Here is a 16,093-nt window from a genome sequence, read left to right on the forward strand (position 1 = left end):
ACTACAGTTACAAATAAAAGTCATTTTATTTGCAAGAATTTTGCACTTCTTCATTTTCTTTTCTTTGGTAATATATAAATTGTATCAGCACATTATTCCTACTTCATTTAAGGTTATTTCCCTTTTATTAGTTACTATATAGAGGTGTGTGTTTTGTCTGTTATGATGTGTCATAGTATGTTTTAATTCTGGGTCCTCTCATACTTCTTTCTTTTTCCTGTAAAAATGACTTCTGATCTTCTCCCTTTTCTTAAATCCAAAGTTCTTATTGTAAGTAAGTGTAGGATTTGACTATTTTTTCATTGTGTCTTTTAATACAGTTTTTAAATGGCCAACCACTTAAAAACGAAAATATATACATTAAAATATCATAAATTACTTTTGGCTATTTCTCCCTCATACTAGGTGATAGGGCATTAAAACCACTATAAAGGGGGGGGGGTGTAGGTAAGTTATATTATTTATGAATTTCGTTTGGGATAGTAAAGATAATGTTATAAATTATTTGTTACAAGATATGGGTATTGGGGCTGAAAGGACTGAGCACTGCTGCCTCAGTGGAAGAGATGACAATGCAGATATGCTTAGTAAGTGTGGCTGGTACTTAGGACCTTAGGGGACAGGCCAGAGGTAAGGTTGGAGAAAGTTTTTCACTAAGCAGGATATAACCCAGTAGTGACTTGTGAAATCAATTCACTGGGTTACTACCAGTATTTTTAAAGGACAGGAAGGGAGGGAGGAAGAGGAGGAGGGGAGAAGGAGAGGTCAGAGGGAATCTTATTCAACTGGGGGGGGGGGTGGGTGGGAATTTTTTTTTCAATGCTTCATAGATGACCCTGAAACAGCACTGTCTAATGGAAAAACAATACGAGCTACAAATATAACATTTTCTAGTAACTGCGTTTTTTAAAAAAGTAAAAAGAAAATGGTGAAATAAACTAATATTAGCATCTTTTATTTATTTTTTTGTACTAAGTCTTTGAAGTCCAGCATGTATTTTTATCTTTATAGTGCATCTCCATTTGGATTAACATTTGGAGTATTCAATAGCCTCATCTGGCTAGTGGTCACCGCATGGAACAGCACAGCTCTAAAACATCCAGGTTCGTTAATCAATGACCAGAGGAAACATTTTTAAAGAAATTAGGTTTCAGTTAAGCATTGGTACAGAAGTCATATGCTTGATATCCCCATTCTGAAGAACAGTTAAATTTAGTAATATTTTGAGAAATTTACAGAAGCCCTTAGCTTAAGAACAAAAAAGAAAGTATGTGGTTCAGGTTCCAATACAAAATTTCTCTATACCAGATACACTATCACCAACACTATCTTACCATGAGTATTAATATGTAATGGTACTGTATCATATGGTTGTTCATATGCTCATGTATTTTTTAAGCCTGGTTTAATTTCTATTCAAAAAATTGAGATATATGACAAGGTTTAACCATCAGGAGTTCTAAAGAATGCATTCCTCTTCACTGATACTTCAGTAGTCCCAACGGACATGATTACAGAACTTACAGGTGTCAGTTCAGCCTGTTCTTCTGTGAAGTCAATATGACGCTTGGCCTGCTTGCTGGGACATCTCAGAGAAATAGCATGCTGTGAAAATGCAGGAAGAAAATGATAGGTAAAGGAGGTGGAAAAGGGCAGTTCTCATTACCATGCAGGAAGAGAAAAGATCACTGAAATGAACTGTTGAAACAAAATAGTAATGAAAAGTTGCATGCACCTCATTGTATTGTGCAGAAATAGAAAAGGTAAGAACCTCATGATCCTAGCTCTTTACAATTTAAAGATAACCTCACTCTTCTGGACAGTAGAGCTCTATGGCAGAATTACCCAGAAATACCTTGTCCAGTACCAATTCATAATTCTGAACTTCAAATGGGCCTTAACTGCTGTTTGGCAGCACTCGCTCTCTTCTCTCCTCTCTATCATTCCCTCTAAGCTTGTTCTAAGTAGTTTCCAAGTTCTTCAAGTTCCTGGTTTCACTCTTTCACCTCTTCATATGCCCTCACTTCCCTCCATTCTAAGGAAACCACACGGATCTATCCTGACAATCTTCATCTCTAAAAGGTATCCTACAGCTATGTCCATATTCTCATCCTTCTCTCCAGTTCCATGAGTTAATACCTGCTTCTCCCCTCCAAAGCTACACCATGTCCTAGATCCCACTCATTCCCCCTCTAATATCCCAGTCTCTGACACTCAACTGGTCCAGCTTATTGGGGATGGGAAGGACGGAAAAATATTCTTTTGAGTACCCTCCTCTTGTTAAATTATTAGTTTCTACTTTTTACTGCAAAGTTTCCCGAATTCAGCTACAGTGCACCTCTTGCACTTAGAATTCCCTGCAATCTAGCATCCACCTTTCTTCTCCAAAGTCTTCATCCTTTGAGTTATAATGCATCCTGTAATTCATTCTCAAAGTCATCAATGACTTTTTAACCAAAGTTACTGTCTTTCCTCTTATAGTACTTGCCTTACTGTACTAAAATTGCTTTGGTTGTCTGTTCTGACATCCCTCTCCTCATACAATAAATTATAATCTCATAAAGACACCGTGTATTATGTTCACAGTTTTATCCCTTACAGCCCAACACAGTGTCCAGGTACTCCAGCATTTATGGAATGTATGAATAGCTATTTCTTCTTGGCTCTCATGCCACAGGCTTGGCCAGACCAAGACTGATTTTGCTTTCCTCTCTCTATATTTTCTCACTCAACACATTCTATAACACTGTGTCAGTCAGCACATCAATGGGAGGCCTATCAAATCTATATTGTCAATATCCTCACTCTTACGAATAGAGTACTTAACAGCTAAAAGGACATGAAAAATGCAACCAACTCTCAACTAGTTCAGGGGAAAAAATATATATATATAAAATAATACAGTAAATGTGGCAAAATGTTAAATTAGTGAACATGAGTAAGACTTTCATGAGTTCTTTGTACTATTTTTTCAAATTTGTCTAAGCTTGACATTATCTCAAAATAAAAAGTTAAAAAATAAATCTATTCTCACTAGGCTCAGTCTCACACAAGCTCCCATCATATTTCCAAATGCTTACTGGCTAGTTAAAAAAAAAATCATAATCTAAGGTGTTCAACAAGAGATAGCTACATGCCATGTTAAACAGTATGATGGAACCTTATTAGTTATTGAAATTCAACACATCCTTACCAAAGATGAATGTACACATGGGAAGTATCAAAGACAATGGGAACCAATTTTTAAATCTTTACTGAACTTGTTACACTATTGCTTGTTTTATGTTTGTTTGCTTTTTTTTTTTTGGCTAAGAGGCATATCCTAGCTGCCCGACCAGGGATTGAACTTGTACCCCTTGCACTGGAAGGTGAAATCTTAACCACTGAACCACCAGGGAAGTCCCCAGTTTTACCTTGTCTTTATCAGTACTTTCATAAATCTAAAATCTGTGTTTAAAACACATATGTGAATGTGAAGGTCAACTCACATAAACTTTGCTCTACACTGTCTCAGTTTCAAAAAGTTTCATTTGTTACAAAGCTATCACGTTCTCTATCAATCTCTCAAAAACTCCACAAATCTCTGCAAAGTAAGTTATGAATCACTACTTTCTTGAACTGAACCTATAACGTGTACCATTTATGAGCCAGAATCTTGTTGGGGAGGATGTGTAGAAAAGCAGTGATCTGAAATATGAGCCATAATCAAGAAACGAATGACCTTCAACCAGAGTCGTGGTTACAAAATACAACATTTTCTTTTGGTAGCTAACACTTTAGATAACAACTGGAAGAAAGTGGAGGTTTGTGAACGCATATTAATGTTTCAATAAAACAGATTTACATCCATCTTATACTGAGGTTATGTGCTCTTCACGAATATTAAAAATAAATATAGCATGACGGTTAAGAATCCAGACCCTAATGGGGTGGCCAGAGTGCCTGGGTTCAAGCCCCAGCTCAGTCATTTCCTGGCAATACGACTCTGGGCTTATTACTTAACCTGTTTCCTCATGTGTAAAATGGTATAATGACAGCATTTATCTCCAAATGTTACTATAAAAATTAAAGGAGTAATAATAACATTATTATTAGTAGAAGAATGGGAAACCACCAGCCATCATTTGAATTTTATTTAAACCTCAATTCATTTAGATTACAGCTAGCTTATAGTTGTTCAATTTTAACAACATATTCAGGAATATACTAAAACACCACCAGATGGGGATGTTACTACATAAATCTCTTTGCCCATGTAGTTCTGTCTCTAGGCTTGGATCTGAGATGCACGGGCTGGTCTAGCCTTGTCTAGATTCTCCTTCAATTTTATGATGAAGCAGCAAGGTAACGCTGTAGGAGCTCTACAACCAGACTGCCTAGGTTCAAATCCTCGGGCAAGTTACCTAGTCACTTTCTGCTTTAGTTCCTTTCATTGTAAAATAGTGGTAATGGTACCTATTCTCAAGGCTCTGTACAAATTCAGTGTTAAGATACATAAAGCCAGCACAGAATAAGCACAGCACAGAATAAGCAATAACACAGTAGCTGATATTATTTTCTATTTCCCCTCCTCTTCTCTTTATTCCTCTCCTAGATATTTAACTGGCCATTATATAGGCAGTATAAGGTTCTTTACCAGCTCTCCCAACACAAAACAAAACAGACCTAAACCCAAATAAAAATGCTTTTTCACTTTCAGGTATCTAAAATCCCCAATACAAGGATCAGGGCATATATGCCAGTGTTGACTGGGTGGTGTGTTTGTACCTATCCTTTCTATTACCTTCCTAGGCCAGTGAAATCTAGAATTAAAACACCAAGTTGGTACATGTGGATAAATTTCAGTAAGATGCAGCAACATAGCCATTAGAATTTTAGGAGAAACGTAGTTGTAATAACTAGTAACGCCAATCTTTCAGATACACAGGCCTCTTAAAATTTCAGAAAGCCCTGAGCTCCCATCTAGTTATTATCTCAGAGCAAAAAGTTGATTTCTGAGAATAACTTGGGACCTCAAGGCCAATGCCACCTGATATTACAACAAACACAACTGCTGTTTTCTTTCCAATATCTCAAGATTTCTGCACACATTTATTCTTGAAATAGTTCTGGAAAGTGAAAGAAGTAAAGGAATTACACTGAAGCTATCATATGCTATGTTGCATATCACAAGTTATTAACATATTGGTGTATCCATAGAGATTTCATTTAAAAAAAAAAAAAACCTATATACATGAGGGGGGAAAAAAAAACCACAACATTGAAAAGCTTTAGTAGCTCAGATATTTAGAAATTTCTCCTATCAAAATATTTACAATACATCATCAAATATTCTTAAAGATTCAGCAAACTTTTTGAACCTACCATAAGCTTCAGTAAATGTTTCTAAAAGCATTTTCATTTTAAAAATATATTTTTGTGTATAAGATTCCAAATTCAGAGGAATTGTTAGTTTAAATCCCACCAGAGAATAAATATACAGGTATATTATAGCACTAACCTTTTTATCAGTAAACCCTACTTTATATAAAATTTATAACATGCAATAACTATTTAAGTTTGCAAACTGCTATCTTATTAAAAAGTATTGTTTTATCTTTTAATGTGAATAAAAGTACCAGTAAGTCAACTGTAACATTTATTTCACGTTGCTATAGTCTTTATTACTTCAGCTACAATGAATTCTAAATTTAAAAACAGCAAATGAACACTACTGATGGATTTCTTAAGAATACTAAAATTCTGTAATTCATTTTTATGTTTACCCATAGAATAAACTCATATTTTTATGCTAAATCAAACATTCAGGAAATAATCATTTTTGATGATCAGCTTCACTTTACTTTTAAGACACTGATAAAAGCTGGGAGGTAAATGTTATAGTTTTGGAATTCAAAAACAGACTTCCCAGTTATTTGACCTACTTAATCCCCTCTTTGGAATAACGCCCCTACCAAAAGGACAGTTGGAGGCTTAAATGAAATAACATATGTGAAGTGCCTGAAAGCACAGTATTTCAACAAAAGTCAAGAAAGAAAGGCAAAAGAAAAAGACTTACTCTTCCTGATGTGAAATAATACTATGCCTACCCCGTTGGCTTCAGAGAGCAAGGAGGTAGAAAGAAAAGCTATAAAATTACTTTGTTTTCAGATGGGCGGTTTGAATACCCACATCCCCAAGATGCAATAGTACCAATCTCAAATTGATTTTTCTAACTGGTATTAGTGTCACTAAACTTCAGTGTGAGTAACTATTCTGTCCTAGGTTTCTTTAGAACAGGTATAATTACTGCCTCTAAAGAACTTAGAGGTGTCTAAAAAAAAGTTTCACTATCAGATTTTCATATGCTACTTCACCTGAAGCACTCTGTCTAACCATCTTGAAAGAAAAGTGCTGATAATTTTAGAGTACAGAACTTCTAGACAAAGATGAATTGAACACGTGCACATATTTAAATGCTTGTTCAAATATCTGATTGCTTCTCTTTTGAGCCAAATAATGTTCTAGGTGCTAAAGACACATTAGGAATCATAGAAAAATTTTGAAAATTCCTCTCCTCATGGAGCTTACATTCAAGTGGAAAAGACACACAAGCAAAATTTTTAGAGTAAGATAAAGTCAAATATATACTATTCTAAATGGTGATAAACAGAAAAATAAAGCAGAAAAGGGAGATAACAGGCTTCCTTGGTGGTCCAGTGGCTGGAAATCCACCTGCCAAGGCAGGGAGCACAGATTCGGCCTGTGGTCTGAGAAGATCCCACACACCGTGGGACAGTCAAGCCCTCCTACCACAACTCCTGAGCCCCTGTGCCTAGAGCCTGTGTTCTGAATCACCGCAACAAGAAGTCCACACACCACAACAGAGTAGTCCCTGCTTGTTCCAACTAGAGAACAGACAAGCGCAGCAACGAAGACCCCGTGCAGCCATAAACAAATAAAAAATCTTTAAGAAAAGGGAGGTAAGTACTCACAGGACAGAGGAAGAAGAATTCATTTAAAACAGGGTGATCAGAGAAGGCCTCACTGGAAAAGTGACATGTGAGCAAACTCCTGAAGGCAGTAAAGGGGTACTGTCCTGAGGAAGTGTATCCAGGCTGGGGTGGGGGGGCAGGTAAAAGGGCTCTAAAGTAGGCTCTGACTATTGGCAAAGAACTGATAGAGCAAGAGAGGGAGGGAAGAAAGGAATGTATGGGCAAGCCATAGAAAGCCCATCTGGTAAGGCCCTGCAGGGATTTGGGTTTGAAAACAGGTAAGATACAAAGCCTTTGGGTTTGAAAACAGGAGGGGCAAGATCTGACTTACCTTTAATAGGACCACTCAGGGCTGCCATGGGGATAACAGACTGTTAAAGGAATGGTGAACACAGAAGACTAGTTGTGTGTCTCAAGACGATGTTGGTCTGATGGCTGTGAAGGTGGTGGGAAGTGATCAAGTCTGGATATATTCTGAAGTTAGGGCAACAAAATCGGCTGCTGGATTGGAAGGAGGATGGGGAATCAAAGAGGAGGTAAAGACTCTAAGCATTTTGCTGATAAACTGGAAGGACATAATAGCCGTTAACTGAGATGGAGAAGACTGTGGGAGGAATAAGTTTGGGAGAAAAGATCGGGACTTCAGTTTTAGACCAGTTAAATCTGAGTTACTTTTCAGATGACCAAATACAGGCGTTGATTAGAAAGAGGATGCATGAGCCTGGAGTTCAGGGAGAGACACTGGCTAAAGAAACCTGTATTCCCTTGAACCTAAAGATGTTTAATGCCGGTCCTTTTTTGATCTTTATCAGAAACTGTCAACAGACAGCTTTGCACAACACGGTGTTACTGCCGTATTGCTGACAGTGAGTGATAGATGCTAACTGACTTTTGAACATGGCTTCTCAACCTTGATGGTATTTTGGGTCAGATAATTTTGTTGTGGGGGCTGTCCTATTGTAGGATTTTAGCAGCACCCCTGGTCTCTACTTACCGGACATCAGTACCACCCTTCTATCACTGATGACCAAAAATGTCTCCAGACATTTCTGAGTGTCTCCTGGGGGACAAACTAGGTTCTAGTTGAGAACCACTGTTATAGAGGGATTAGGATGTAAGGGGGGTTAGTGTACCTTAAATAAATGAGATGGGGATTAAAACTGGGGAGTTGTCAGTGTATAAGATCACCAAAGGAGTAGACAGAGAGAAGGGCAGTCTGACGCCTGCACCCTGGGGCACTCCACGGCTAAGAGACTACAGACAGGAGAAGGAGACTATGAATGGCCAATGAGGCAGTTCTACTCCCTCCATAAATCCCGCTAAAACAAAGAAAAAGGATTTTGTTGTTGCTGTTGTGTTAAAGACAAACTCATGAGAAGACATGACAAAAATCTGGAAGCTAGAAGCATCTGGCTGAGTGTACACAACTCAGCATGCCCAAGGAAAGCTGAATGCTAAGTCAAAACTGGAGAAAAGCAGAGAAGCACCCCAATTTACATTTTGTAACCTCAAAGCGAAGCAGCAGAAGTGAAGGTGGGACTAAAAGCAGGATTGGCTGAAAGCATATTTGAGAAAGCAGTTAATTCCCAGATTTCTCCTCCACCAGCAGTGGTCTCAGGTTCAGACTGATATTCATTCATAGGACCAAGAGACCACAGCTTGGCACCAGGCTCACTCAGTTCTGCAGAAAGACAATGTGCTAGCATGCGACAACGCTATCTTCAGAAGGGATTTACACAACCCACCAGGGACCTTCATGGACCATTGTAAGAGAAAGAGATCATGTGAATAAGCACAGACATCACCCTGGCCTAGGGAAACTTCACACTCCACAGGAAGCAGCCGTGCATTTTGAAGCCAATGTGTGTAGATTCCAGAGTCGGTGGAGGCATAAGTTCATGCTCACTTACAAGAGTCACACACTGCACACCATGATCAAGCACAGTGTCTTTTCATAGGCTTCTAGAGTTCACTCACAGTCTTCCTGGTCCATATACAATCACCAATCAGGGTCAATTTACAATAAACAATATTACTTGGATACATTCTATATTAATCAAGTTTCTAGTAAAAGAATGCCAGGAAAAGGAAAATCCAAGGTTATTTCCCATGGGGTAAAAAAAAAAAGGCTCAGATCTGCTATTGTTAAACCTTTCTATTTAACACAGTGATTCTCAAATGGGGGCAATTTTGCCTCCAGGGAACATGTACCAATGTCTGGAGACTTTATAATTAGAAGGATGTATGCAGTTATGGCAGGCTTCCCTGGTGGCTCAGAAGGCAGAGCATCTATTTGCCTGCAATGCGGGAGACCTGGGTTTGATCCCTGGGGTGGGAAGACCCCCTGGAGGAGGGCATGGCAACCCACTCCAGTGTTCTCGCCTGGAGAATCCCCATGGACTGAGGAACCTGGCAGGCTATAGTCCGTGGGGTTGCAAAGAGTCGGACACAACTGAGCGACTAAGCACAGCACAGCACAGGACATTCAGTTCTGACACCTAGCAGATAGGTGCCAGGATGCCACTAACCATTCTACAAATGCACAGCAGAGCTCCCTACGACAAACAATTATCTGGCCCAGCACGTGAACAGTGATGATGGGTGAGAAACCCTGACCTCGAACGATTAAATGGAAGGTCGTGATGAGGACCATTCCATACCCCATGCCTTCTTTCCCAAGGGGCTGTAAAGCCCTGACAACAAAGTACATGCCCTCCATGCAGGGGATTGGAAGAGTCTTCCGTGGAGCAGCTTACCCACCTGAGAGAAAAGACCTAAGAATGATGATACTAGAATAAAGATTTCAAAAGACAAAAAAGAATATTAAGAAGATGAAACTAATAAAACCAATTTTATTCAAACCAAATAAAAGATTTAATCAGCTGGGAGAAAGTTTAGAGTTGAAATAATAATAAGCATACACAAAACTATTTTATTTTTTTTTTTTAATTTTTTTTAAAAAACTATTTTAAATTTTAAAGAATTCCAGGAAAAGCAAAAGGTAATGTCCCCAAAAGGGAATGTAATGAAAGTATATACAGTTCAGTAGTGAACTGCAAGTATACAGGTCATGATAATATAAACACTGAATAGTTACCCAACCAAAATAAATTGGAAGGGGAGGGGAGAAAAGAGGGGAACTGTCTAAGGAGCGCTATATCCTAATTAGCTATATCCTCATTTTCCAAAGTGAGAAGTCAGTCAGTAACACAAACAACTGAAGAAAAAAAAAAATCAAGATACAGCAATATAACTGTAGATTTAATGATAGGTAAATACACCAAGAATCAGCTAAGAGAGTAGAAAGCGCTTTCCCCTGGGAGCAGAATATAGCATGCACGTGTGCCATGCGCAGCAGTTTTTTCTTTTTTTTGGTAACAAGTCTCTTTAGAACTTCATGACTCTTTAACTCCATGCATGAAAAGCTAAAGTATTTTGTAAAAAACTGTATTTGAGTCTGGAGGCAATTTAATACATGGGGCTGGGATCTAGTAAGCCTCCTTCAGTTTTCTTGGCTTGAATCAGAACAGACTAGATCCAGAAAAAAAGTATACTGAAACAAGTTCCAGATTTGTTAAACCACTTTTCTACCCATCTTGGCAAGGCAAAAAAACAGGCTGATGGAAAAAACTTTAACTCCTTTCCTTGTTTTTTCCTGGCTTACTCACCAAACTTTACATTAGGTTTTATCTTAAAATATTATATAATTGTACACTGGCATCCTTGCCCATGGATACCACTAGATACCATGTGAAGTGTTTGCTAGGAGAAGACTTCACTTTTTACTTTATTTGCTCTTCAACTGTTACTTATAAAGAGTGTGCTTTTACTGAGGGAACTTTTATAAGGAATGTATTTTACAGATGGAAACATACACCAAGATTCTTAATTAGCTCATGACCTGCCCCCATGCCTCTTGACCCAACACAAAATAATATGATTGAAAAGAAAGAACATACAAAACACAGAATAAACAAGAAATCACATTTCTAATAAAATATTACTCATATCCCAACAGGTAAGTCTAATAGATGTAAGTGATACATGCTAAGGAGCTGGTGCTAAAGATAATGCCCAGGTTTCACAATGGAGAAAGCAGTTTTCTACAGAATATAAACCATTTAGGAAAGTCTCACTAAATAAACAAAAATTTATTCTTCGATATAATTTGCTAACTTCCTTTACAAGCAACAAAACTCAAATTTATCTTCAAATTATCATGATTCGTGCTTCTTTTGAGCTCTACAATGCCCAGAGTGAAGCTAGGTAAATGAGTGGATACCAAGAGTTAGTGACTGATAGAAATTGACCAACTAAATTAAATCAATGTAACAGATACAAATTTTGAATTCTCTACAAGTCCTTAAACAATGTTTTGTAAGATTTTAACTTAGTTCTGATTAATACAAATTATTTTACTCTATTAGAGAGCATTGTAGACATAAACTGAACGGAAGGCTGGTTTTATTCTGCCCCATCCATTTTCTTTTTTCTTGCTGCTACCTTATAACAAAATTGCTTTCCCCTTGATGAACAAAACTCAATTTAAAAAATTCTCCTTTATCAAGCTCAGCTTTTGCTAAACTTATTTCATCACAAATCCATTCCTTATCCTCACCGCCATCATATCAGAAAAACTTCATCTTTTAAAATCTGTTCATGTCTATTATATCACTTTTGACACTCTGAACCACAGTATGAAGAAGACAGACTATGTACAATTAGTTCCACTTTACTTATGAGAAACTGAGGTTCACAAGACTGAATAACTCATAGAGGACCAATGGGTAGTGACACTTGGAACCAAGTTTTCTGACTCCAAGTCCAGTGGTTCTTTCCACCACACTGCATCAACTCTTTGATACTAAAATGGAGTAAATGCTGAGAACTTATAATCTAGGAGAACTATAATGGGGATATGAGCCATTTTCTCAAGTGGCCATTTTATAATAAACACATTAAAAAGCAATTATCAGCTTAATAGCTATCTTAATTCTATAAAGTATCAAATATAAATCACATTTCAAGCTTCTTAATAATATGATACAACTGACATTAATTTAAGGGCTTCAAATAGTCATAAGACTAAAACCAAAAAAACTAAATTTTTTCTTTATCATCTTTGTGACACTGCTGTATCTGGTAATACATTCTTTCTACAGTCTGATTTTAAAACTTAGCTCAGAGGTATTTCTGATAAATTTTAAGTGTAGGAAAAAAACAAGAAAGTTTATTAGAACAGGATGGAAAAAATACCATTGCCTCCTTAATACTGAAATAACAGGGAAGAAAGTTTCATCCACTTACCTCGGTAATTGGCTGCCCCTGATGTGTCAAATCCAGTTCTTGAGGGCGTGCTACTTTATCAATATCCAAAGAGTCCATGCTGGAGGTTGCAGAAGTGATGCTTGAACGAGAGGAGTTACTAATAGAGCGTACCTCAGCATCACTCACTGTGCCCGCTGACGCTGTTCTCCTGTGCTGATTAGTTACTAAGGGCTTAGTATCTTCTAGCACAGACTGCTGAGCAGCCTCATCCATGCTCAAGGAGGCCTGTTCTAGCTGTGCAGTGATGTCATCCAGGGAGTAGTTGGCATGAGACGGTTTAGTTATCCTATTGGACGAAGAAGACAGTCCTTTCAAGGTGCCATGCTTTGATGTATGTCGGCTAGTGGGTAACTTCTGAGTGGCCTTTGTTTCTGTGATTTGACGCTTAGTATTTCCAGCACCGATACTGCTGAGCTCCTGCTCTATTGAGCAAAGATCGGCCATTAGGGCATCCAGATCCACAGTTTCTCCCTGATTCAGAGCTTCTGCAATGTTTCCAGAACACAATGAATTAGAATTTACACATTCTACTATAAATCAGTCAACAAATGCAGGAGGAAAAGCAAAAAAAAAAAAAAAAAAAAATCACCCTATTGGGCATAAAGCCTATCAAATACCACAGTTCTAACAGTTTTTTGTTCATTTTAAACTCCAAGAGAAAATTTCAGAAGCAAAGAGCCCATCTTTTAAGATTTGTGGTAATTAATAGAGAATAAAATTATGAGTTGAAAGATAAAAAAAATAGAAAAATTTTATACTGTTCTATTAACCAACATCCCTCAGGCAATTTTTCACCAGAGGCTCTAAGTGTTAATATGACCATAGCCCTGGTAGAGATGTTAATACCTAAAGATCTGAGGGCATAAAAAGAAAAATGTTAAGACCTAAAAAAATTACAGATTGAAATGTCAGCTCCACTAGGTCTAGTTCATTAAATAAAGGCCAGAAGGGCTGATTTTTAAATTAACAACAAGTAATTTCACTGGACTTTATCCCACTGCAAATATAATAACACAATTAAGTTTGTTGTAGGATTCCATGTGAGGATATACTTTGTCAATTACTAATAACTAGGAAACTAGTTATCTTCCAGTTAGTTTTTTTCTCTGATAATCTGAATTAGTAATAAAATGCACAAATCAAGAAATATAAGAACTCAGTTGTTATGCATATATAGTTTTTATATTGAGCTATTTGGAATTGTTGCTGTATTATTTCCACCTTATATAACTTAACATACTATTTTACATTTCCTTTTCAATTACATCTTACCATTCAAGTTGTATATGGAGAAGCGATAAGAAAAATTGGCCATGTTTGTTTCCTGGCGAAGAGGAGATCTTTTTATTGGTTCCGTGGGCTTGTCAGAATCCAAACTCTTTATAAAAAGAAAGTTTAATGAGTCATATTAAATTCAGGTCTCAATTATAATAAAAGATGAATAAAGTTTATTCTATGAGTAAGTGAACTGTCATGTAATAGTTAATAAAATCCAAGTTCTTCTAAGTATTAGCCTTGAGGAAAAGCATAATTGGTTTTCACATAATTTTGGTTATAGTTTTTTCAATTTTTAGATATATGCTTACTTAAGGCACATGACATAGTCATAGTTCAGAGTAAGTATCTTCCCAAATACCATATAGTGTATAGAGTATAGTGGCTGAGCTCATTTTACATAAATTCACTATACAATAAGGTAGGTACATGAATATGGGATATGAGGATAAGAAATAAAAAGGAATAATGTAGAGAATTTTGTTATCTCTTTCCTCAAAGGAATTTGTTTTTGGTCCAACTTAACCACATTCTTAGAATGAAATACTCTGAAAATAAGGCACAATTCTGGACTCAAAATTATGAGAGCCACGATCTTAACAGAAAGTGGCTGTAACTTCAAACAATGATAGAATATCCTGTTCTTTTCATGTTCTATCAAGGTGAGTGTAAACTATAACCCAGCTATATTGCCTGTGCTAAGTCTACAATTACATTCTACACTTTAGGGTGTTTTGTAAGTTAACTCACCACCTCTTTAAATGACCCTTTTTTTCTCTCCAACCTTTCTACAATAAGGAAAATAAGGTGGTTACAACAAAGAAATTCAGGGAAAGGGTCAGTAGTTATTCAGTGTCTTTTTAACTATGCAAATATCAGGATTAGTCTTTCAAATTTTTAATTTCTCTAATTATCAAATAGATTTCAAATGAAAAAGAATGTTGAACAATCTTTTTGTAGAATCACAGAATTAGATAGAGTGCTATCTTTTTTATTCATTTGTTTCAACTAAATCCATTTGGATAGTATCTATCCAGTTTTTCAAGCTATCATCTGAAGGAGATCCACAACTGTTCAGTGCTTTATTTCAAAGTTTAATGAAACAGCTAGGAAATTCTTCTTTAACCTCAAACCTAATTTTTCCACTACAAGTTAAGGCCTAATTCGCCTTCTCTCAGTGGAAATGAAGAGTGATAGGTAGGTAATGTTTTCAGTAAAACCTGAAGATAATTTAGGACATATTAAAAGTCAATCTATTTATCAGTTCAAATAAACAAATACTTATTATTAATTATCTGCTGTGTCCGTGGTGCTGGAGCAGAAAGGGAAATGATAGGAAATATTCCTTGATGCCAAGAAATGGGTACTCTAGTGGAGTGTTTTTTTTTAACCTTTTTTATTTTTTCAGTGGTGGTGGAATTGGGTTGGGAGTGGATGTCATTGAGAATATGATAAAAGCCATGAAACTTCTTGCAGAAAAATACAAATACATACAAAATTTTACAAGCAATTTCAGAAGATTCAACAGCCACTAGAAACTTAAAAATGATTTAATATAAAGTTGAAAATCCATTAACATTGTATGATATAGGTACATGGATGACTGTGGCGAACTAAAATAATCAATTCTGAAGTTTTAGCCACTAACTTAGTAAAATACTTTTTGAAAATTTCCAAAGTGTTAAAAAGTAACTTACTAGCAGTGAGGGATGGGGCTTCCCAGGTGATACTAGTGGTAAAGAACCTGCCTGACAAAGACAATGTAGGAGATATAAGAGACACAGGTTCGATCCCTGGGTCAGGAAGATACCCTGGAGGAGGAAATGGCAACCCACTCAAGTATTCTTCCTGGAGAATTTCGTGGACAGAGGAGCCTGGCAGGCTAAAGTCCATGGAGTTGCAATGACTGAAGTGACTTAGCATGCACGCATAGCAGTGAGAAATATTCTCCAACAGTTTTAACCTGTTTTCTCTGTAAGACAGCTTCATACATAAAAAAGGATGGTCAAAGCATTAATTTAGGACCCAGCTTTTTTGATGAATGGCTCTTACATGTGTATGTCAGGGGATTTAAAATATACAGAAGGTTTATACAAATATACATAAGATTTCCCTGTATTCAGTAGAAATGTTACCTACAGTGGAGCAGCATCAAGTCTACTCCACCTAGAGTGGCTAGGCTTGTATCTGCCTGTCTTTCCTCTTTTTTGGCCTCTCCCCAAGGATGGACAATAAAACACACAGTCAAGGAAACTCCTGGGAGTTCCCTGGGTGCCTAGTGTTAGGATTCCAGGCTTTCACTGCTGTGGCCCAGGTTCAATCCCTGATCAGGGAACCAAGATCCTGCCAGCTGTGCAGCATAGCCAAAAACAAACAAACAAACAAAATGGAAACCCCACACACGACAACTGGCTCTCACATACTTTCCTTCATTATTATTTTCTATTTCCACTCCTTTACTTCCTCAGCACAGAACTGCACAGCCTAGTCATCATCTCTATGCCAAAATCACTTCT

The 16,093-nt window shown here is 37.0% G+C and overlaps 1 protein-coding gene across 6 annotated transcripts in view; it reads right to left on the reverse strand.

Annotated features, from left to right (window-relative positions):
- RAPH1 (Ras association (RalGDS/AF-6) and pleckstrin homology domains 1) overlaps positions 1-16,093 on the reverse strand; it is a 103,064-nt gene that overhangs the window by 43,179 nt on the left and 43,792 nt on the right. For 4 of the 6 annotated variants that reach the window (XM_061381793.1, XM_061381797.1, XM_061381815.1 and 1 more), the window contains exons 3-5: positions 13,575-13,680; positions 12,282-12,787; positions 1,525-1,605 (exon numbers count right to left, since the gene is read on the reverse strand). In XM_061381793.1, the coding sequence (XP_061237777.1) occupies positions 1,525-1,605; positions 12,282-12,787; positions 13,575-13,680 (693 nt within the window). The remainder of the gene's footprint in view (positions 1-1,524; positions 1,606-12,281; positions 12,788-13,574; positions 13,681-16,093) is intronic. The other 2 variants (XM_061381802.1, XM_061381808.1) reach the window with 1 other exon arrangement.

This window comes from Bos javanicus, chromosome 2, assembly GCF_032452875.1.
Source record: "Bos javanicus breed banteng chromosome 2, ARS-OSU_banteng_1.0, whole genome shotgun sequence".
Taxonomy (NCBI): Eukaryota; Metazoa; Chordata; class Mammalia; order Artiodactyla; family Bovidae; genus Bos; species Bos javanicus.